General features: G+C 44.6%; 1 protein-coding gene across 1 annotated transcript in view; it reads right to left on the bottom strand.

Annotated features, from left to right (window-relative positions):
• pcdh19 (protocadherin 19) overlaps positions 1–19,941 on the bottom strand; it is a 53,287-nt gene extending 33,346 nt beyond the window's left edge. Inside the window, exons 1-2 of the mRNA XM_041943992.1 lie at positions 17,743–19,941; positions 14,896–15,223 (exon numbers count right to left, since the gene is read on the bottom strand). Coding sequence (XP_041799926.1) covers positions 14,896–15,223; positions 17,743–19,889 — 2,475 coding nt within the window. The 5' untranslated portion in view covers positions 19,890–19,941. The remainder of the gene's footprint in view (positions 1–14,895; positions 15,224–17,742) is intronic.
• Between the last annotated feature and the right edge of the window lie 554 nt (positions 19,942–20,495).

Here is a 20,495-nt window from a genome sequence, read left to right as displayed (position 1 = left end):
TTGCACATCACCACCGCATCTGTAAATCCAGCTTGTTACCAGGACTGTGACAGGCTGCCATCAGTGCACAGAACAAAACAACATGCAACACTATGTGGTCCAATGGTACTGTTTGTTTTCCATCACACTGCTGTTTAGTACATTGTCTAAGAGATGTGAACATGCGAATCCTCTGTATTTTACATTTAACTGTAAATTTACTAAAAAAGAAAAAACAAAACAATCTAGACCGAGAAATATGTGTGAAATGTGTAAGCCAGTCACAAACAAAAATACATCTTTCTTGAAGGAAAGCACACAAACGGGAATGAACACAGCGTGAGTCAGGCACACATTTACAGTGAAACACACGCGTTCGTACACGAGCGACAAAGTCGGAGTGGAGCCTGCTGTCGCCTCCGTCAGGGGCTGGGAGCCTGGCAGCTTGAGTGCAGGGCCGGTGGAGAGGGGGCCAGATGCAGTGGGCTTGACCCACTCATTCGTCAGGGAGGGGGGGGGGGGGCAGCTGAAACACACAGGGATTAGCTGCTCTGACTTCATTTAATTTAATTTGTATTAGGGCCGTCTTTGGGGGCAAACATCGTTTTTCACTGCGGGGGGATATACGGGGTCATGGAAAACAGCAACAGACGGTGGATCTCTGCCCCCTACCCTCGCAGAGGATCCACAGGGGAAGACAAGGCACTGTATTCCCAGACCTCTCACACACACACACACACACACACACACACACACACACACAAGAGCAGATATCTTGTTTCTCCCCAATTATGTCTATATTATGAAGTCAAATCTATCCCATTGAAATACGTCTCAGATCCCGCATCCACCTTTCCGCAGCTTGATTTCTTGAAATGAATACCTTGAATCCTTTTGTTCTGCCACCATAAACAACATGCAGTAATTTTCTGTGCTTATCAAAGCTCTGCTCCGTGCACTAGTGTGTGTGTGTGTTTGTGAGTTGCAAACACACGCACTAAGCTGTTATCTACCAAGAACATATCTTAGGGGTGGATGTTTATCTGTGCTGATGCAGATTGGAGTTCTCTTTGTCTCAGTGCAGTGGTACATAATATTATTTGTCTTTTGTGTTTTTTTTTTCCCCCCATCGTTTATTTCTCCTAAGCTGATATAGTTTGATATCCTATAGCGGAGAAATCCTTTTAGTTACCGCCAGGCATCTAATGTGCTTTTACTTGTAATCTGGGAATTTAATAAATGAAAAGGAGAGGGAAAAAATCTGTACACAATCGAATAATTCAACTCCCCATTGTATTCCGTGGAACATGACTTACGCTGTTAAGCAGAGGAGGGAAACAACTGCAGTGAGTGAGTGAGTATCCAACGTGCCTCCTCACAATTTACAATAGCTCTGTGTGGAAAAATATGGCAGCGATCAGCCATGAAGTCTGCTGTAGCCAAAGCCTGCGGTCATATGAAAGCTTCCTCTCTGTCTTGTGCAGGTGATATAGTCTGAGAGAAAGCTAATGTTCCATGCGCTGGGAAAAGTAGTTTTATTACAAAAACATCCAAAAAATAGAGAAAAAAGAATGCGTGAGTCGCGAAAGCTTTGCTTTGTCTCTGCTAGACAGAAAGGACTGTACTGTTGGAGCCTGTACAAGACTATCAGGCGCTCACTAGCAATCTTTTTTTTCCCCTCTCTCCCTCAGCCCCTATCAAAAGATGTTACTGTGTAAAATGTCAAAGAAAAAAGAGGCAAGAGAAGTAATCTCCTTCTCCTTTTTGATCGCAAGTGGAATAATTGGAACCCTCTTAGGCTCATTACATGAGTTGCCCGCCAGCCAAAAGACGGCTCCAACTGCCCCTCTTCATTCATGTTGGAGCTTTGAAAAATATCGTTTCCTCTCGTAACAACTCTTTATGAGATGCAATGACTAGAGGTCCTGGTACCTAGACTGCAACGGGTAATCCTACAATGCCTTTGAAAATATATCTTTCAACTACCACTATCAAACATCAATTCAGGTCAACGGGAAGGAAACAGCAACAATCTGGCTCTGTAATAATGTCATTATGCATATTGCACAGCACTTTTCACCCTCGCTCTTTTTGTGGCAATGCCCTTCTTCTCAATTACATAAGGTACTGCATATGTGTAGTAGTTCATTTGGATCCCAATTACTAATAACCTGGTCTTCATTGTTATTACAACTATGCTTGTAATTATTGTGACTCTAATTACTATTACTGTATTACCCAAATTAACCTTATTCTGGGTTTAGATCACCCGCACTGATGGTAGCCAAGACATGCCTATGAAGAATGGCACCAATGTCCCTTCAGATAAATCCAGTATAATTAGCTGTGTGCCTTACAGGGCCTGTGTGATGGTAATAATTAGAGCTACTGTAGCAAAGGTCATGCAAAACAATTTAGAGAGGATGCCGGCTGCATGGGTAATAGGAAGAGAGGGGGAGCGACAAGAGGGAGGAGAGAGCTCGGGTGAACGTGGAGACTCCCTCTCCTTTTCCATCTTTCAGAGATGGAAGACGTATGGTTGTTACGTCACCGCTGCGCTCGGTTCATTTTTAACCAATGCTCTCAAAATAACAGAAACCGAAAACCCATTTTAATGGCAAGTAGACTCCCAGCTAACGTAGTTTAAATGGATCCATGATTAGATTTGAGGAAAGTGCTACAGGGTGTATCTGTGAACTGGTATCAGATGAAATCGATTCGCTGCCTTTGAGGTGTGATAGCTGCCCCATCACCCTGCTGTTTCGTCTGTTCATTATGTCGAGTTTAATGTGTTTATGCTCACCCCTAGTTATCATTATTAATTGTGTGTGTGTGTGTGTGTGCATGTGTGTGTGTGTGTGTGTGAGAAAGAGTATTGCTTCACCCAAGTGCACAGGTTAATGAGCAAAGTCAAAAATGTTGACACTAAGGTAAACAAGCACTAGCACACTAAGGTGCTTCTATTTCTAAGCTCCCCCCGTGTGGCTTGGCTCTCGATGTAACTCCCAGTCTGCACCTGAGCAGAGAGCTCAGGGATCACAGCCTGCATCCAGCAGGAATTCACTCTGCTCCCTCACCTCTGCGACATCACACCCTGATGGGATAAGTAACAGCCTTGTGCTCAAATATAGCATCTCAAACAACACATAAGCCTTTGCGTGCTAGATTGGTCGACATATACTCCCCGATGCAATGCTGACACCCCCCCCAACTCCCAACAACACTTCATTAGCAGTGAGCGATACAAACAGCCCTAAACTGGTAACACAAACCCTTTCTATAGCTGCTGTCTCAGTTTGTCGATCATCACCTGAACCATGTAATAGCTGCTTAACACATCAGTGTTTTGCATGTTTTAGCTCATTTATTAGAAATTAAGGACTTTACACCGATGTCAACAGAAGTGCTGATCTGTTTTCGACTTTTGAATGTGTCTTCCCGCCCTCTTGGCAGCTCACGGTCTGTTTCCTTTCAGCACAGCATTAAAGGAATACATCGACACTCGGGGAATTACACTCATTCGCTTTCTTGTCGAGAATCGCACGAGAAGATTGATGCCACTCGTATGCGAGCCAGCAGATGGTTAGCTTAGGTTTGCTGGAAATACTGAGCACAGCTAGCCAAAAAACTACCAGCACCTCTAAAGCTTGCTAATAAACATGTTGTATCTCGTTTGTTTAATCTGTACAAAACCTGAAGCGTAGAAACGACAAGTTGTGGTTTTACTGAGCGTTATGTGCTGGACTATTTTTTGGCCGGGAGTTACGGTGGACGAGTCTCATGTTGGCTACAGCACAACAAATAAATGGGGGAAAGACATTAGTATGATGCTTTAATGGCAATATTTGAGTGATTATTAGAGGATGAGTATCAGCACTACTGGCACTGGCTTCACATTTTGTGAAAACTGCTGAACATGGGAATAATGTTAAATGTAGGCAAAGTGCAAGTTTCTGTCATTGTAGCTTTGATCAGTTTATCTTTGACAGATGATTTCGGATATTCCAATGCTCATAAATCCACTTTTTTTTCTGCAACAAAGGCTTGAGCCACTGTGTCACACAGTTAATAAATGTCTGTGTAAAAATGATTAAAGGCGACCAGTACTGCACTCGTAAAACACTGCCGGACATCTGATTTAGCTGCTTTATTCAGTTAGACCGTTAACTCACTGGTGAAAATCTCTGGGGTGGGAACGGAGGCATCCGCTAACACCCATATGCCTTTGTGACTGTGAGGGTTTAAAAACTGTAAATTGTGATTATCATTGATCTAATCTCTTTCACTCATATCCACGCTGGCCACACTGGGGGACGATGAACCGTCCTCCCCCACATCCGATGTCCCAAACAAGTGTTGAGGGAAGCAGTGATAAGCAGGTCCTTATCCTTTTAAAGACACTCCCGTAATCCAACAGCGGTGGGGGGAGGGAGGGGGCTTCAGCTTTAAGGGATTTAGTCTGGATTATAGCTAGTCCTCCAAATTAAACCAAAAGTCAGCTTTCTGCAGTTGCTCATGCAAGCTGGCAACTGGCTCGTTACCAGAGCGACTAACAAGGAAAGCGACGGAGGTCTACAGTTAGAAAACGCTCTCATTCAGCCACCAGGCGAACAAACGTTGGTAATGCAGCAGCACAGCTCGACCCGTCCTCACCTAAACTGAGCATTCTGCCTTTCTCTCCCCTTCTACTTCCCAGCTGACCTGCTGTGACTACACTCAAAATGTCCTCCGTGCTGTGTACCTGACTCCCGTTGCCAACCAGCTTAGCCGCAGACAAGCTCCTCAGCCAGGGCAAGGCTGCTCTGTCCCCATTGATGCTGCTTCCCACAGCAAAACAAGGCCAAATCTGGGGCTTAGAGGCTAAAATAATCATTACTGGGTAGCGAACAAATGAAAAGTCAGAACACCACTCCCATGTGTTTACTCCCCCACCACCCTTGGTATTTTGTCTGCCGTCCTATCGCACACAAACAAAAAGAGGGCAGCCACACATTAGCATTTAGGATGGACAGCATTTTGGCCTGATAACACAAACTGAGAGAAAAACAAAGCTGAAACTGGATTCTAGAATATGCAAATTATTCTAGAAAAATATACAGTCTGGCAACAACAAATTAAATTAATAGTTGGACATTTTGGGAAATATGTTTACTCACTTTCTTGCAGAGAGTGAGAAGAGAAGACTGACACCCTTCTCACATCTGTGTGTTAAATATGAAGCTGGAGCCAGGAGATGGTTAGCTTAGCTTAGCATGAAGGTTGACCAGCTAGCTGTTTCCTCTTACTTGCAGTGTTGGTGCTAAGCTAGGCTAAACACATCACAGAGCAACCTTCTCATCTGACTCTCTTTAATTAAACTAATATGTTACTTTTTCTGAATGTTTTATTTTCTTATTGTAGTTTTTGTGATTCGCATTAATGTTCCTTTAATGGTTGACAGACCGTGTCCTCTGTCATCATACATGTTGATGCATTAGCAAACCTTACAGCCTGTTTAGGTAACAGTCATTGAACTAGATGAGGGCACTTGAACTCAGCACCATAGTAATCTTCCTGTCGTGCTCCTGCACAGAGCAGCCAACCTCTGCACAAAGATTACAAGCAGTCTCCCCTTTAACAAGAACAGATATGTGGCCATCCCTTCTCACTGGCTCCCCACAAGACTGAACCGGGAACAGCTCTCAAACAGAGAACAGGTACACGAGAGTAATCTTGAACTAAGGAGGTTACTGGGGAAAGCACTGCAGTCGGAGCCGTCTGACAGAGGCCAAGTGCTTTTCATTCATTAACTTGGCCGCCTATGCTGTGGTATGTCAAACGGTGGACGTGAGGGGAAAGTCAAAACTGACGTCCCATTGTGCTCCACAGCCAGACACTGACTGAACCCTGAATATCGCTTTTCTGATGCCATAAGAGAGCACAAAGAGGCGGGTGAAGTCGTTATCAATTCCCTTGCAAGGCAATCATAACTATTATCATTAGTAGTGTTTTCATCCTCTGAGCTCAGCCCAGAGTAGATATCTAATCTATTCCCTGGCACACATTCTTGTCTTTCCAACTTGACCTGGTATCACTCGAGCAAAGAAATGGTTTCCCGCCTCCCTGGAAACTAGATATGGGCGTAAATAACAGGCCCGGGCCCTTTGTGAAAAGCCCTAATCCCAAGAAAACAAACCTGAGCGAAACAGACCCACCTGAATTGCTTTCAGGAAAACGAGATAATCAAAATGCAAAACAGCCTCTGATAGAAAAATGAGCCGACTCCTAACAACAAATCCCCTACACCTAACATCAGCAAATTCCCATCCTGAACTTTTATTTGTATGTTGTGTTTCGGTTTTTAATGTAATCACGCTGCACACGGCACTCCATCAATGAGCTATTCTGATTTATGTCAGCCCGAATCAGACTGACTGCTTGGAGCTTTGCAGACATCATGAATGAGAAAAGCAGCCACACACTGAACACATTAGGGGTCCCACCATCTCCTCAGACAGGGGGACAATGGGTAGGGGAGCGGAGATAAAGGAGGGGGATAACAGGGGTGAAGAAATGGCTGACGCTGATCGGGCAGGGAAAAAGGGGGAGAATGGAAGAAAAGAAAAGAAGAGGCCCAAGACACTGGCCACACAGGGCAGAGGGAGCGCGAGGGCTCTGAGAGGCCTATACTCGGTCATAGCCCATTAGGCTGGCTTGGTGAAAATGCTACAGCTCATTACATGCTCTGCCTCTGTTCTGTGGATGAACAATGCACAATTACGCTACCCTGCTGCTCCTCTAGCCATACTGCTGCATGCCTCTGAGGTTGCCGATATTGCTGCTATAGTGGCTCGCCTGCCAACAGCCTCTGCGCTCATCAAACATCCCATACATGCGCTCCCTAATGCGCATCCAGGTTTATGTCCAGAAACAAAAGCGTTGTATGAATTTGCTGAAATGGAAGGAGGGGAGAAACAGGAATGGCTGCTCCACCACTGGAGCAAACAGAACAAAGGTATAATGCAGCATTTGTGTGTAATACAATGACGTTCGCTCCCTTTTGTCTGCTCTGCCTTCTTTAAATTCTATAAAAAGGTAGACATGTGACTATGGGATAATACTTTTGTTTCCGGCTGAATTATGTTTCACTCAGTGTTACAATTACTGCAAAGCCAGGTGCAGTGCTAACATATAGATGTAACAGAATTAATAAAGTGCGAGCACAGGACGCTGAAAGCACCATGACAGTATCTGCAATGCAGTGAATAACTAAACTCAGGATTCATCTATCCACCAGCAAATTGGTTCACTTCAAGTCTTCCTCCTTTTTATGCAATTATGCATGCAGTAGCTGACATTTAATCTGATGGGGGAAATGCTAACTAACATCCTCCTGCTCCCTCTTTGTTTTAGGCAAAAAACAGGACACTTGGAAAGGTCATTCTTCCCTGGTGTCAGAGCTGGCTGCTTGGAAAAGTTTCCGTTCGCAGCGAGTATTGTTATTATGTTTCACGGAGTCCCCTCCCCCCCCGTCCCCCTGCCGTTCAAACAGCATCGGCACTCAGGAGAAAGCCCTGGGAATCTCTTCACAATGAGACAGCAAGTCCGGTAACCTGCAGTTCAACTTCAACAGGACTGTGAAAGAAAATTACTGATATCCATGAATTTTAATTAATACTGCTTCTCTCCATGCACATTTGGACAAAATTAGTTTTTGCCGCACTAAAATCATACCGGTCGTTACTCGAGAACTGTAATTACTTTTTTCTCACTTCGTTTACTTGGCGGAAAACATTCTGGTTTTGTTGTTCCACAACAGATCTGAGAAGAAAAAAATCATTTCTCCAAAGACTGATTGCAAATTCCCTGTTACGTATCTGCAGGGAGGGATAAATATATTGAAAGGGTGTCAATGTTTTCTTACAGTGCATGCCAAGACACATTGTATAAATGCTTCTGTTTTAATACTTGTAAGCCAGAGGGACAGAGGTGGGCACATTCCTCTTGACACAGACAGGATACGACAGAGCAAATAGCATCGAGAGCTTCCACAGCAAATAGATTTCACTCTTGGCCATAACAAGCCTTAGGGTTTTTAAATATGTAAGCTGACCTTTTCTATCCTATATTAATGTAACTACAGGCATTTTCTACACAGGCAGCAAAACCTGCATTAATGAGAGATCCTGCAGCCTTCCATCGTCATAAGTTTTCCTGAGACTTATTTGGTTTTATTAGTTTTTCTGAGTTTTTGCTTAAAAATGGTGTGTGAAAGGTTGTGCATGATCGCTGCAAAGACGTCTTAATAAATCCGTTTTCTCGATGGCGGATTTCAACGCGTTAACCGCCTCTGTGTTGGGACTTGAGAGTCCAAGGATTTCCATAAAAGAAAACAGAATGCGGCATATTTGTGTCAGAGAGTTTAATTTGAGAAGTAAAAAAAAAACAACGCCGCAGGAAACTCATTTAAATGGGTAATTACGTCCACGCAGCATTGCTTGCAGGGCTTAACAAGGTGCGTAATGATGTCCCCTTCCCCAGCGATAAACATCATCACTATGCCCATTCCCTTCACTCCATTTAGCCGCCTCTCATTTACGTGAGGACCCATCAACCTATAAGCCCACCGCCATTATACCCCTTTTTGCATTTAGGTACGTGTCCAGAAAAATCTGTTAACATAAACTGTTGGACAGCTAATGCTATTATGTGCCTATCTCTGGCTGCACAAAACGCCCTTCCTTTGATGTTTAATAGCTTTATAAGAAAGCGAATTCTTGCCACATGATAGAGCTTTTAAATTGAAAACATGTTTTCCTTTTCAGTGATGTTGTCTAGAGCCACATAAAATCATCTCAAAAGATGGATGAAGAGTTAAGTTGATTAGGACCATATGGTTTTACTGTTGTATTTTGATGTAAGTGTGCGCCTATGCGTGTCTGCTGATGTATAGAACAGCTTTAAAATGTCCGTTGTAGGATATTTGTTCTGCTGACATTATCAAGATTGAACGTTTGAGAACACTTGATGATTTTGTCCTGGACTGACAAGGTTTCCAGGAAACAAAGTTGGTGCAAAACTCAAAACTTTATTCTCAAACCACCATTGTTTGTGAACAGAACCTTCCGCGTTTGCAGGCACATTGAAATAAGGATAATATTTGGGGGAAGAAAGCATCTTGTACTAACAATAGAAATGTGACATTATTGCCTTCTGTAGAGGCTGATATGCTTTGTGCAATAAAGTCTCCTCCCCATCCCAACACCACATTTTACAGAGAAAAATAACATGTTTCGGGCAGGAGCAATGCAGGTTGAGTAAAATCATTGGCATTCTATAAATAGATCTCTCCCCCCTCCTCTGCTCCTTCCTGTCTCTCCTCGTTTTTCTAGGCCTCGCTGTTTTCTCTGCAGTATTATTCCCTCTGTGCGCTCCTCGCCAGTCACATGTGGTTAAGGACACATACGGTGACATGTGTACATCAGACGCCGTCACTCATGTGTTTTGACTCTTAAACTCTTTGGCTGGATGCTCTGATCCCGACGAAAGGGTGGCAACCCGGCAGGCCCGGATGCTTCTGACTGGCCGCCTGGGGTTGTTATGTCATTTCATGGTACCTCTGCAACATCGAGAATGACATGCAGTGATGGGGCGTTGCGGGTTGGGGTCAAGGCTATAAAAACCCAACCAAGTGTAAAACTAGCACTGGTTGTGCATGAAGTGAAAGCCATCTTGTTGAGTAATGCCACAGAATCACCCTGCAGCCTCACCAGTTCCGCGTGTTAAACGCGATGGGAGGAGCCAGCGGAGGATTGCGATAAAAGGGCGCCGAGTACATCACTGTCACACTGCTAATTCATTTCTGACAGACGAGACTTTATTTCACCTTATAAACACTGACACTTGAAAAGCCGAGCATTTCTGAAGTCTCTGCCTTACAAATAACCTCTCTAAATAATTAACAGGTTCATCTGCCACTCAATCAGCGCGCATCTGAGGCTTTTTGAGATGAAAAGATTCCTTCTCGAATCCTTTGAAAGGAGGAGACTTTAAAGAATGCAACATACACCTCCCACTCTTCCAAACACATCAAAAATTAATAAAAAATACACTGACTTTTAAGATCAAGCGGTTATGTATCCCATCCCTTAGTGCACAATATCTGTACCTCTGTTATTGCTGTCTCTCTTCCACCATGACTGACAAACTCCAGAGTTGAGCAGATTCTGTGTCATTGGACTCTTATTTTTTTTTCTTAAAGATTTCTGAGAGGCCTTTAGCTTCTTGTGCTGTGTAATGAATTTAGAACAACAGTGATCAATCATTAAATTTAAAGAATGCAAATTGTATTGTTCTGTTTCTTTTGTTTTTGTGACTCTGTTCATTTAAATGCTTAGACCACGACTGAGGACATTCTCCAGCTACTTTTGCTGAACATGTCAGACTCATTCACTTCTTTACACTTCTGAATGTCGCTGAAAACCGAATACAAAGCTGACAGTCAGACACTGCAAATCTAGAATCAGGCAATTAACCTCAACATTTTGAAAGAAGTTACAGCTGGTGTCAACAACATGGGAGCTGAGAAGAGACAGCTTTACTTTGACTCTGTGCTTCTATGCTTTCCATGCTGTTCACTCCCAATTACACTTTCAGCCAATAGTTGACCTCTGTGAATGTATTCCAGTCAACAAACAAACAAAAAAAAATCTGCCAGATAGTCCGAAGATGAAATGAATTCCCACTCAAAATCTGCAAAGCTGCTAAGATGAGGGAAAAATAGAAATGATTTCATAGGCTGTAAAACTGTCCACAGTGAGCAAAGACATGTAGGGTCTATGTAAAATCTACATTAGCATTCAGCTCTCCTGAAAAAATGTGAAACTACGAAGGAAATCTTATTAGCAGCATTTATAGCCAAGCATATCTTAAACACCAGGGAATGATGGCGATATCAAAACAACAGTCAAAGAGCGCTTTAAATGCAGAATCACAACAATGTTTGATTATCGAAAATGTTGGATTATGCCTCTCATTTCTCCTTCTCTGAGATCTCCGAGTCGGTCATAATGTTGTAAATGATAATGTCACGGCCCATATTTCAAATAAATGTGACACTCCATAAGAAATATTGTGTGTGCATGTGTATTCATGAGTATGTGTGTGGGAGGAGATTGGCAGTTTCAACAGATGTGTAGTACGCGCTGACAGCATGACATCTACTTTGCATGCTCAATATGCCACGTTTGAATGCTCCCATGCATATTGTCCCGATGTGAAGTGATAGCAAGGGATGCGCAGCCTCCCTGGAACCACTCCCTGTTGTCTCTCCTGCATCAACATCGCAACGTCTTCCTTACTAACAGGGAACAACAGCAAGACTGGCGCACCGACATACCTTGTCAGTTGTTTTGTTTCAATTTTCATTTCCTCATTTAGGTTCCTTTGACTGACTGTGAGAACTGAGCAAACGAACACAAAATGCACATCTGTTTTGTCAGAATCTCAGCCTGACACTGCGGCACAGTTTCACTGAGTCCTATAGAACTATTATATCTTTACGGAAACAGCGCAGGCAGCACCTGGAGGATAATTGCATTGATTATCAATTAACTAAACTTGTGGAGCACACCCTCCACCAAGCCCTGAACAATTTACACCATGTAGTAGTCCAACCCTCCCTTTCTACTAACTAATTCATCGCCTTTTTTTCTGATTCATTCATCATCTGTGTAAAAGAAAAATCTGCAATCTCTTACCTGACTAAGGCTGATCAATAAGGTAGGATAACTTATTTTCCCGCTATGCTCATTATCTGGAATCACAGGTGTGAGAAGCCTTAGTACACATTACAAATTCAAAAACACATTCTAGCCAAAGGCCATTCCTTTACTGTATAATTGTCTCCCCCACCATGTGATTCACTATAATTAAGCCATGGAAGACAGCTCTATTCTCCTGTGAGCGTTCATATTAGTGCTACCACAGGCAGGTCTAACAAACATCTCACAGCTGATGCTTTTCAAAACAATGGACAGCGATGATCAGGGAGGTATATACTGGTACACATTCTCACAAGGGAGAATACAATATACACAATGCAACTGCAGGTATGAGGCCTTTGGGGAGACCTGTCACTGTTATCTTGGCCAAGGCTGCTGTGTTTGTGTGTGTGTGTGTGTGTGTGTGTGTGTGTGCGTGTGTGTGTGTGCATCCAGCGCTGCTTTGTCTGGAGCAGGAAAAGCTCGACTTCAGCTGCTCTGACACAAGCGGGATGTTCACTGCCCCACATAAACTAACAATGGAGGAGAACTTTGCATCGATCAAAACCAGAATTTACAAACGGGCACTCGCTCACATCCTCTCTACCTCCACTAGCAAACCTAATCTGACCTCATGTCCACAGTCTGATGCCCGCGATAGTTTTAATCTACATGTTTGGAGAATGAACAAACACAGAGACGTCACTGAGCCCTGGTGTAAAAGCAAAAAAGGCTCTTCCGCCTAGGATAAATGAAACATGGATAATTATGAGGTTGCCCTCAGGATGAAAACAATTTTTTGGGGACAAAGCTGCCTCAGTAATCACAACAGTGCAGCCACTCGTGTGTCCTAGCCAGTCAATGGGATATGGGTTGAGGACTTGTGGAGTCAAGTGGTTTCAAGCCCAAGCTTGCTCATTGTAACGAAGCAATTATCAGTCATTTCACTGCTGTTTGTTTGTGCTATAAACGGCATTGTAATTACACTGAAAACATTTTTTATTTAAGAGCAACATTTGTACATACTGCAGAGCTTCTGTCTCTCGCAAATGTCACAATGGGGAGGAAGGAAAACAATAACAACTGTCGCTGCGCTGGGGTTGCTCTGTCAGAGGGTGAGGCATGCGCTCGCTACCGCTATTCCTCGCTCACTTTCTCAATCACACACACACACACACACACACGCTCTTTTCTCAGTCCAGGGAAAATATGCAAAGACCGGGTCAAAGAGATGTTTGTCAACATCATGTGCAAGGCGGAGAGCAATGGAAGCTGCATGCTAAACAGGCCCGGCCTCGATCGAGCCAATCAACTGCCTCTAAGAGAAAAGCGAAAACGTGGTCGGGGCTCAGACACCTGGCATCACACTCGCTCGCCCTTGTTCACTCCTTCCCCTCTTATCTCTCTATCTGCTCTCACGCGGCTCTATAACGACAGCTCCAAGCTTTGCATATTGAATCATCAAAATCAATCTTCAACCCTATTTGTCTCCCTCTCCACTTTTTCATTAGCTGAAACAAATAAAGGCTCTACTAATCCTGCGGCAAATGTGCTTTTATTGGATGGTTAAGCCAAAGAGACAGGATGCTGCTGAAGCTTTTGACAACGTTGGTTGATTTCTTTGTGTAGCCAGACCCACATTTCTTTCTTTCTTTCTTTTTTTTTTGGCTGGGAAAAGGGTGGTGTTGACCTGCATAGCACTACCTACCAGCAAATAAAATCACAGCATACGGGTCACTGCATGCTACCTGCTGAATCCCCCACCTCTGCCTCCACTGACCGGATAACACCACAGGACAAGTCCCTACAACATTTCTCATTCTTTCCACCTGTGTTATTCACACACACACACACACACACACACACACACACACACTCAGTCAGAACCATCTCAGACAGGCCCAGTAAATCAGCATGCCTGTAAGTAGGTCTCATTGACCCCTCAGGATCCATCGGTGCCTGGATCTCTCTGGATCATCCAGTCAATACATCAATATCCATCTTGTGTTTCTTGTTTTAAGACCCCCACTCCCACCCCACACCCCACCTCCTTCTCACTGAATGTCAAACGGAGATTGGAGTCATCAATTACAAGTGTGTGTGTGTGTGTGTTTGTGTGTGCGTGTGTACGTGGAGCTGGAGCTTATTTGCTGCTGTCTATAGGAGTGAGCACACATTCTTATACACACACACACACACACAGATGCACATTTTTGCTGTCACACACACACACACACACAAACATAAATGCCCCTTTCTCCCATGGGATCAAGGAGAAGTGGGTCACGAAGAGAAAGAGAGAGGCTGCCCACAGAATCCAATAGACCAGTTCATACATACTAAAATCTATAAACTAAAGATCAGCCGGTCGGCATACACTCTGTCAGCCTGAATAGTCTTTCAAGTCAGACCTTCAGTGTTCTGCCGGGGCCGTGCACGGTGCGCCGGGGCAATTCAGCGGCTGGCTGTGCAGAGCGGCCATGCGGTAACACTGCAGCCAAATGGACAACACGCGGATAAAGCATTTAATCGATGATTATTCTTTCTGCTAGCACCTGAAATGACGTTTGGTGGGGCTGATTAGCCGGGTCAATACACCTGGCGGGTGCTCAGGCTCCTGTTCTTTTTGCAATAGCTCAGCAGACACAAATAAGAAAAAAAGAAAAAGAAAACAAGTGGTGTAAGAGAGGCCAAATAATCCACTTTGTCAGGCCTCCAAATTCTGCTTGGCAAAGCGCTCTCAGTCACAGGTCAGCCTCAGTGTCTCAGCCCTTTGAAATGCCTTGAAGGATTCCACTCAGATCGACTGACACGACGTCACACACGTCGTTTCAAATAGCTCAGCTTTCCGTCAATAACAGACAGACATTTCACTGACACGAAAGTCTGTGGGACGATGGAATGCTAAATATCACTAGACCTTGAGATGAGTTGAAAGGTGGTGCGCTGAATCTCTATGTCTCATTCTTAAGATTCAGCACGATCAAAGAGAACCATCGATAATAATTAATGGAAAAGGCAGCCTAATCAAGCTGTTTCTTCTCTGCTTATGAAACCTCACGTCGTGAGTGATGGGAATCAATTTTAAAACCAAACCTCCCCCTTTTCTCTACCCCCAACACCCAAAGCAGCCCAGCCAAGGATTTAGGACGGAGCACAGCGGATTGTATCTCACCTCTGGCAGTGGCATGCCGTTGATGATGAGGTCTGGCTGCTGGTGGCCCTGCCCAGTGAACGGGTGCTGATAGCCATGGTTGGGAGCTGCATTGCGCGAGTTCTGGTTCTCCACGTTGAGGAAGGTGCTCTCGGAGCGCCTGCAGCCCAGCGGCAGGCTCTGCTGGTGGTAGTCGAAGTAGTTGAGCGAGGAGGTGAGAGATGAGCAACTCACCACATTCATCTTGTCCGTCTCCTCGACGTCACGCGGCACCAGGCGGATGTCGTTCTTGCTCAGCTTCTTCTTCTTGCTGGACTTCTTCTGGTTGCCATATGAGTACTCCGCCACCCTGCGCAAGTAGAAGAAACTGAACAGACTCAATAAAGCAGTGTCCTGCCTTCCCCTCCCTTGTCCACACGGTCAAAAAGCTCGCCCGCCATGCCAGCTAGGGCACTGTTCGACCATGGGTGCCAGACAAAGGCTCATTGCCTGTGTCCAGGGGTGGAACAGCACACTTAAGTGACCTCCCACTCCCGGCTTGCAATGGAGCCGTCACCCCTTGTTTGTTTTCATTTGCATGCTCAACAATCGACATGTCACAAACAGGCAAACGATACGCAAACATGCCAAAACCACAGAAGCAAAACAAGAGAACACACGGGCACCGAGCAGCACTACCGGTATATGCAATCATATTCAAAGCACACAACCCACACTAATTCCATTTTTTCTTTCATTATCAAGCGAGCCCACTAGCAATACGGAGTGCAGGAGAACTGCAGATTCAGATTCATTTAGCTGCTCTCAGTGGCTGCTGCAAACTTGAACTGAGTATTTTGACTTTAATAAGAGCAAATGAGCAACACAGCCATGTTTTATCAAAGGATCCTCAGACTGGGGGAGATATCGATTCTTCGCACAGCTTTGCAGTTTTCCACCGGACAACAGACGCTGTGTACTCTACAGTGATGACTCCAAACTTCACTAGACATAATCCATACATTTGGGATGTTTTTGTTTCCATTTGCATTACTTCAAACTCTGGAAGAGGCCATTTTTAACCTTTACGGCAGGGAGCATATGGTTTATTTTCTGCTACAGCCCACAAAAAAAAACGCACTTACCCATGAAAGTGCAATATGTGGAATGTCTCTGTTCCTGTCCTGTCCTGAATGTCTCTGCTATGCCAGCCCCCACTGGCCTCTGCTCCTCACTAAAACGCAGCTCTAATCCCCTGTCGCTTTTAAAATCACATTGGTTTAGAAGCAGCACTGTAGTTTGTCTTTTTCATTTTTCTTTTAGATTGCATCTTGAAAACAGTACCCTCCCTCATTCTGCTCCCCCTTGATTCAGAGGAAAGAAAATGGGCGGCTGCAAGGGTAGAAAATACTCCATCTCGTTTTCATTTATCACTTTAACATGTTGTCTCTCTGCCCCGTGCCCAAATTGAAATCTGGGAGGGGAAATCTTCAGAGTCAAACAGACTGACAGAGGACAAGCAATAAATTGGAGATAACTGCTGCTCATATTCGAGGTGGCGACTGAGAAGCAGAGCACATCAGCGCTGATTAAAGCACCCAGCAGGGAGAGGGGCTCACACTAAGAGAGTAAAGTACCGAGAGCAGTTTGGAATTTGGGATTTGCTGTTGTCTATCACTGTTTCTTCTCTGAACAAAATGGATAACTGACGCTGCAAATGCGATACTGCAGAAAGCACTTGTGATCTGGGTGTCAGCTCATCAAATCAGGCCTGAATAAAAACACATTTTTTAGTACTCCTATGATGGGGAGAGATGTGGGTCCTTCCTGTTAACTATGTAAAGGTCACTATTAAAACTGGAGTACCCATGTTTTCACTTACAGCTATTTGAAGAGAATCTGAAAATGTTAAAAGCAGTTACAAGTGGTGGCTACTTTTTACACCTTTATAAATTAGATGAGAATTAGAAAAACAGAAAACACGCCTCTATACTGAGAAAACAATCTTATAACAATAACAATATTAGGGGACTTTTAGAATATTTTTTCATGACGACATGCTTGAAAATGGCCTGTTCACTTAAAATTAACAGAATTATGTTTGGAGCAAATATGATTATAGCTTCAGGTTAAATTCTCAAATCCAATCTATATGTAAATTTGTGGTGTTAACGTGGTACGGGGAAATCAAAGCCAGGGCTGATGATCAGATTGATGAAGAAAACAGAATGTTCAACAGGCAAAGTAATAATAAAATAAAAATAATAATCCGCTCCTTTCCAGGAAACTGGGTGAATAGTTGGACTATGATGTGATTTAGATGTTTTTTATGTAATCTATAGATCTTTTCTTATTTCTATCTAATTTTGTTGCTGTTGTTCCAAATGATCTTCCTCTGTGCAGCAGAGGTACGTCTGACTGAACCTGGAGGACTGTCCATAATCACACTAGATTAAAGCTGAAAACAGCCAATCAGCCATGGTGGACGTTAAATAATAAATGTCTGGGACTGCTATTGAACTGGTGGGACGTTAATTGTCCGGCAACACACCCGCAAATTGAACACGACAGTTGAACCGTCATATTTATGAGCCGATTGGTTACAATGGACGGATTAAATCAATCAATCACGTTTCCTTAACACGGAACAGTGGGCCTCAGCAGAATGTGTCCTCAGCTTCAGCTGTGGGGGAGAAGAAAAAAAATCTGCAGTCCTCACATTCGGGGCCTCTACATGCTGCATGACAAAAGCAACGCACTGACAACTCGCAGTTTCAGGCACGATCGCAGACACGCGCACGGGCGCACGCGCTCTCTCTCAGATGCAAGCACACACACACACACACACACACACACACACACACACACACACACAGATTTAGTCAGTACCTGCAGTTGTACGTCCGGATCTCCTTGTTATCCCTCTTGCACTTCACTGCCACAAATATCATGGTGACAAACAGGATGGCTGCGATAGAGCCCAGAGCGATGATGAAGATGAGGGACAGGTTGACAGGTCCAATAGGCTCCTGCGCGTTCAGGTCTGGGGAGAGGTACACCACGATGTAGGCCGAGGCGGACAGGGAGGGCTTGCCGTGATCCCTCGCCACCACTGTGATCTCGTAGGTGGATTTGGCGTTTTCTCCGAACATCCGGGTGGAGCGCACCTCTCCGTTCACCTGGTCGATTTCAAAGAAAGCCCTGTCCCCCTCTGAGATGGTGTAGGTCAGCCGTCCGTTCTCCCCCTCGTCGTAGTCGTCTGCCTTGACTTGGGTCACCATGTAACCCACACCAGCGTTTCTGGGGATGGAAACCTCCGCTGTGCCATTCACCAGAGGCGGGTTCGTCATAACAGGTGTGTTGTCATTTACGTCCAGGACAACAATACGCACCGTGGCATTACTTGATAAAGAGGGGTTGCCATTGTCTCTGGCCAAAACTTTGAAATCAAATGTCCTGGTGTATTCGTGGTCGAATGATCTCATGGAGTAAATGCGGCCTGATGGGTTTATGCTGACATATGTGTTTACATCCATGTGCTTAATCTCACCGGGGACTATGGAGTAGGAAACCGTGCCATTCATCCCCAGGTCCGGGTCTTCTGCTGATACTGCGAGCAGACACGAACCCGGGAGGTTGTTTTCCATCACCATCTCTTGATAGTGTGGTTTCAGAAAGTGGGGAGGGTTGTCATTTTCATCGGTGACTTTGACTACTAAAGATTTGGTGGCGCGTAAAGGCGGGATGCCACTGTCCTCCGCTTGGATAGTCAGGTTGTATGTGTCCTTTTGCTCTCTGTCCAGCCTACCATCAACAAGTATAGTGGAGAAACTCTCATATTCTTGAAGTCTGAACGGGACGTTGCCCTGCAGCCTGCACTGCACTTTGCCGTTTGCCCCAGAGTCCTTATCTGACACCCTCACCAGCGCAATGACATATCCACGCTGTGCGTTTTCACTAACTTCCACCATCTCTGTGTTCAGTGAGAGTAAACTGATGACAGGCGGGTTGTCGTTCGTGTCCATCACGTTCACGGTGACTTTGCAGTGAGCTGGGATCGAGTTGGGACCTAAATCTTTGGCCTGGACGTCGATCTCATATATTTGCGTGGTTTCGTAATCCAAAACACCGTTGACAGTGATGATCCCGGTTCTTGGGTCAATTTTGAACGCGTCCCTCGTTTTCTCGGTGACGTAACTGTGAAACGAGTACACAACCTCCCCGTTAGTGCCCTCGTCAGGATCCGTTGCATTCAAGTCTATGACTAATGTATTGATGGGGGAATTCTCCATCACATTAACTGTGTACACCGTCTCGTCAAAAACAGGGTTGTTGTCATTAGAATCAATTACCTTGATATTTAACTGGACCGCGCCTATCTTAGGAGGGTCTCCTCCATCTTCGGCACTGATTTCATATGTATAGTGGGACTGGGTCTCCCTGTCTAACGATTTTTGCACGACAAGCTCAGCAATTTTGGACCCGTCCCCTCTGGTCTTTATTTCTAGTCCGAAAAGCTCATTTGGGGTGATGGAATATGATTGCACTCCAAAGATCCCCGAATCCGGATCGCTTGCCCCCTCTAGGGGAAACCTGGTACCAGGGGAGGCATTCTCCGAAATTTCAATGTCAATGTGGCTCGTTGGGAATCTGGGTGCGTTATCGTTCAAATCCTCAATCTCAACTTTGATGACACAGATCTCCATAGAGTTTGACATCACTTCTAGGGAAATAATGCACTTTGGGTTCTGCCGACAAACTACATCCCGATCTATTTTCATTTGGGTTGTAAGGATTCCGGCTGGACTGAGTTCCACCCACCGTGGTTCTGAATTGGAAATAACCCGTAAGTACGGGGGCTGCGGTGCAATCTGAAATCCTTGCTTTAGCGCGTCCTTTGTCACATTTCCAATCACTGACCCGGGCTTCATCTCCTCGTTTATTCCATACTTCAGGTTGATAACAGCTTCGGCCCCGACCCAAAACAAGAGGAACGCAGCAATTAATTGTATTAATCCCATCTCCTTGGTTTGCATTGTACCTGTTGAATTTTTCTCTGCCTAATAAAGACCTTGATTATTACGCACAAGAATGCACGTCAGAGAAAACAGGCAAAAGGCTCCAAGCGGATCATCTCATTAAAGTGTCCGGAAAAGTGTTTGGATGACGAATAGCTCGTGTGTATGTGAATTATATCATGGCGTGGAAGCTATAATTGTTACAAGTGCCTCAGCCTATTCGACTCTTCTCAGGCAGAGCACATCCTCCGGTCTGCTGCAGCGGACGAAGCGTTGGGCACGACAGATTTGGGAAAACATGCTGAATCTTCTCACAACAGTGATTTAGGCGTGTAAATCCGTGCAGCTCTCATCAAGCGGCAAACTGCTCTTATACATGACTCACACGGCGAACTGTCCATTTTTCAAGTGGGCTGAGAGGAGAAGAAACGCTCGGACTGCATGGACGCAAAAAACGAGAATTCCTGTGAGCCACAAAAGTCCACAAAAATGTTCTAATGTTCTGTGCAGATGAAGTAATGGGCTTCAAAAGTCCGCGTCAGATTCTCCGCCTTGGTGCCAGCAAATATTTAAGTCGCATTTTGGATAAAGATCTTGCTCTGTGTGGTATATTACAAGCAGTGA

The sequence above is a fragment of the Chelmon rostratus genome, chromosome 9 (genome assembly GCF_017976325.1).
Source record: "Chelmon rostratus isolate fCheRos1 chromosome 9, fCheRos1.pri, whole genome shotgun sequence".
NCBI classification, from domain to species: Eukaryota; Metazoa; Chordata; class Actinopteri; order Chaetodontiformes; family Chaetodontidae; genus Chelmon; species Chelmon rostratus.
The sequence above is the reverse complement of the archived record's forward strand: the minus strand, read 5'-3'. Positions and strand labels throughout refer to the sequence as shown.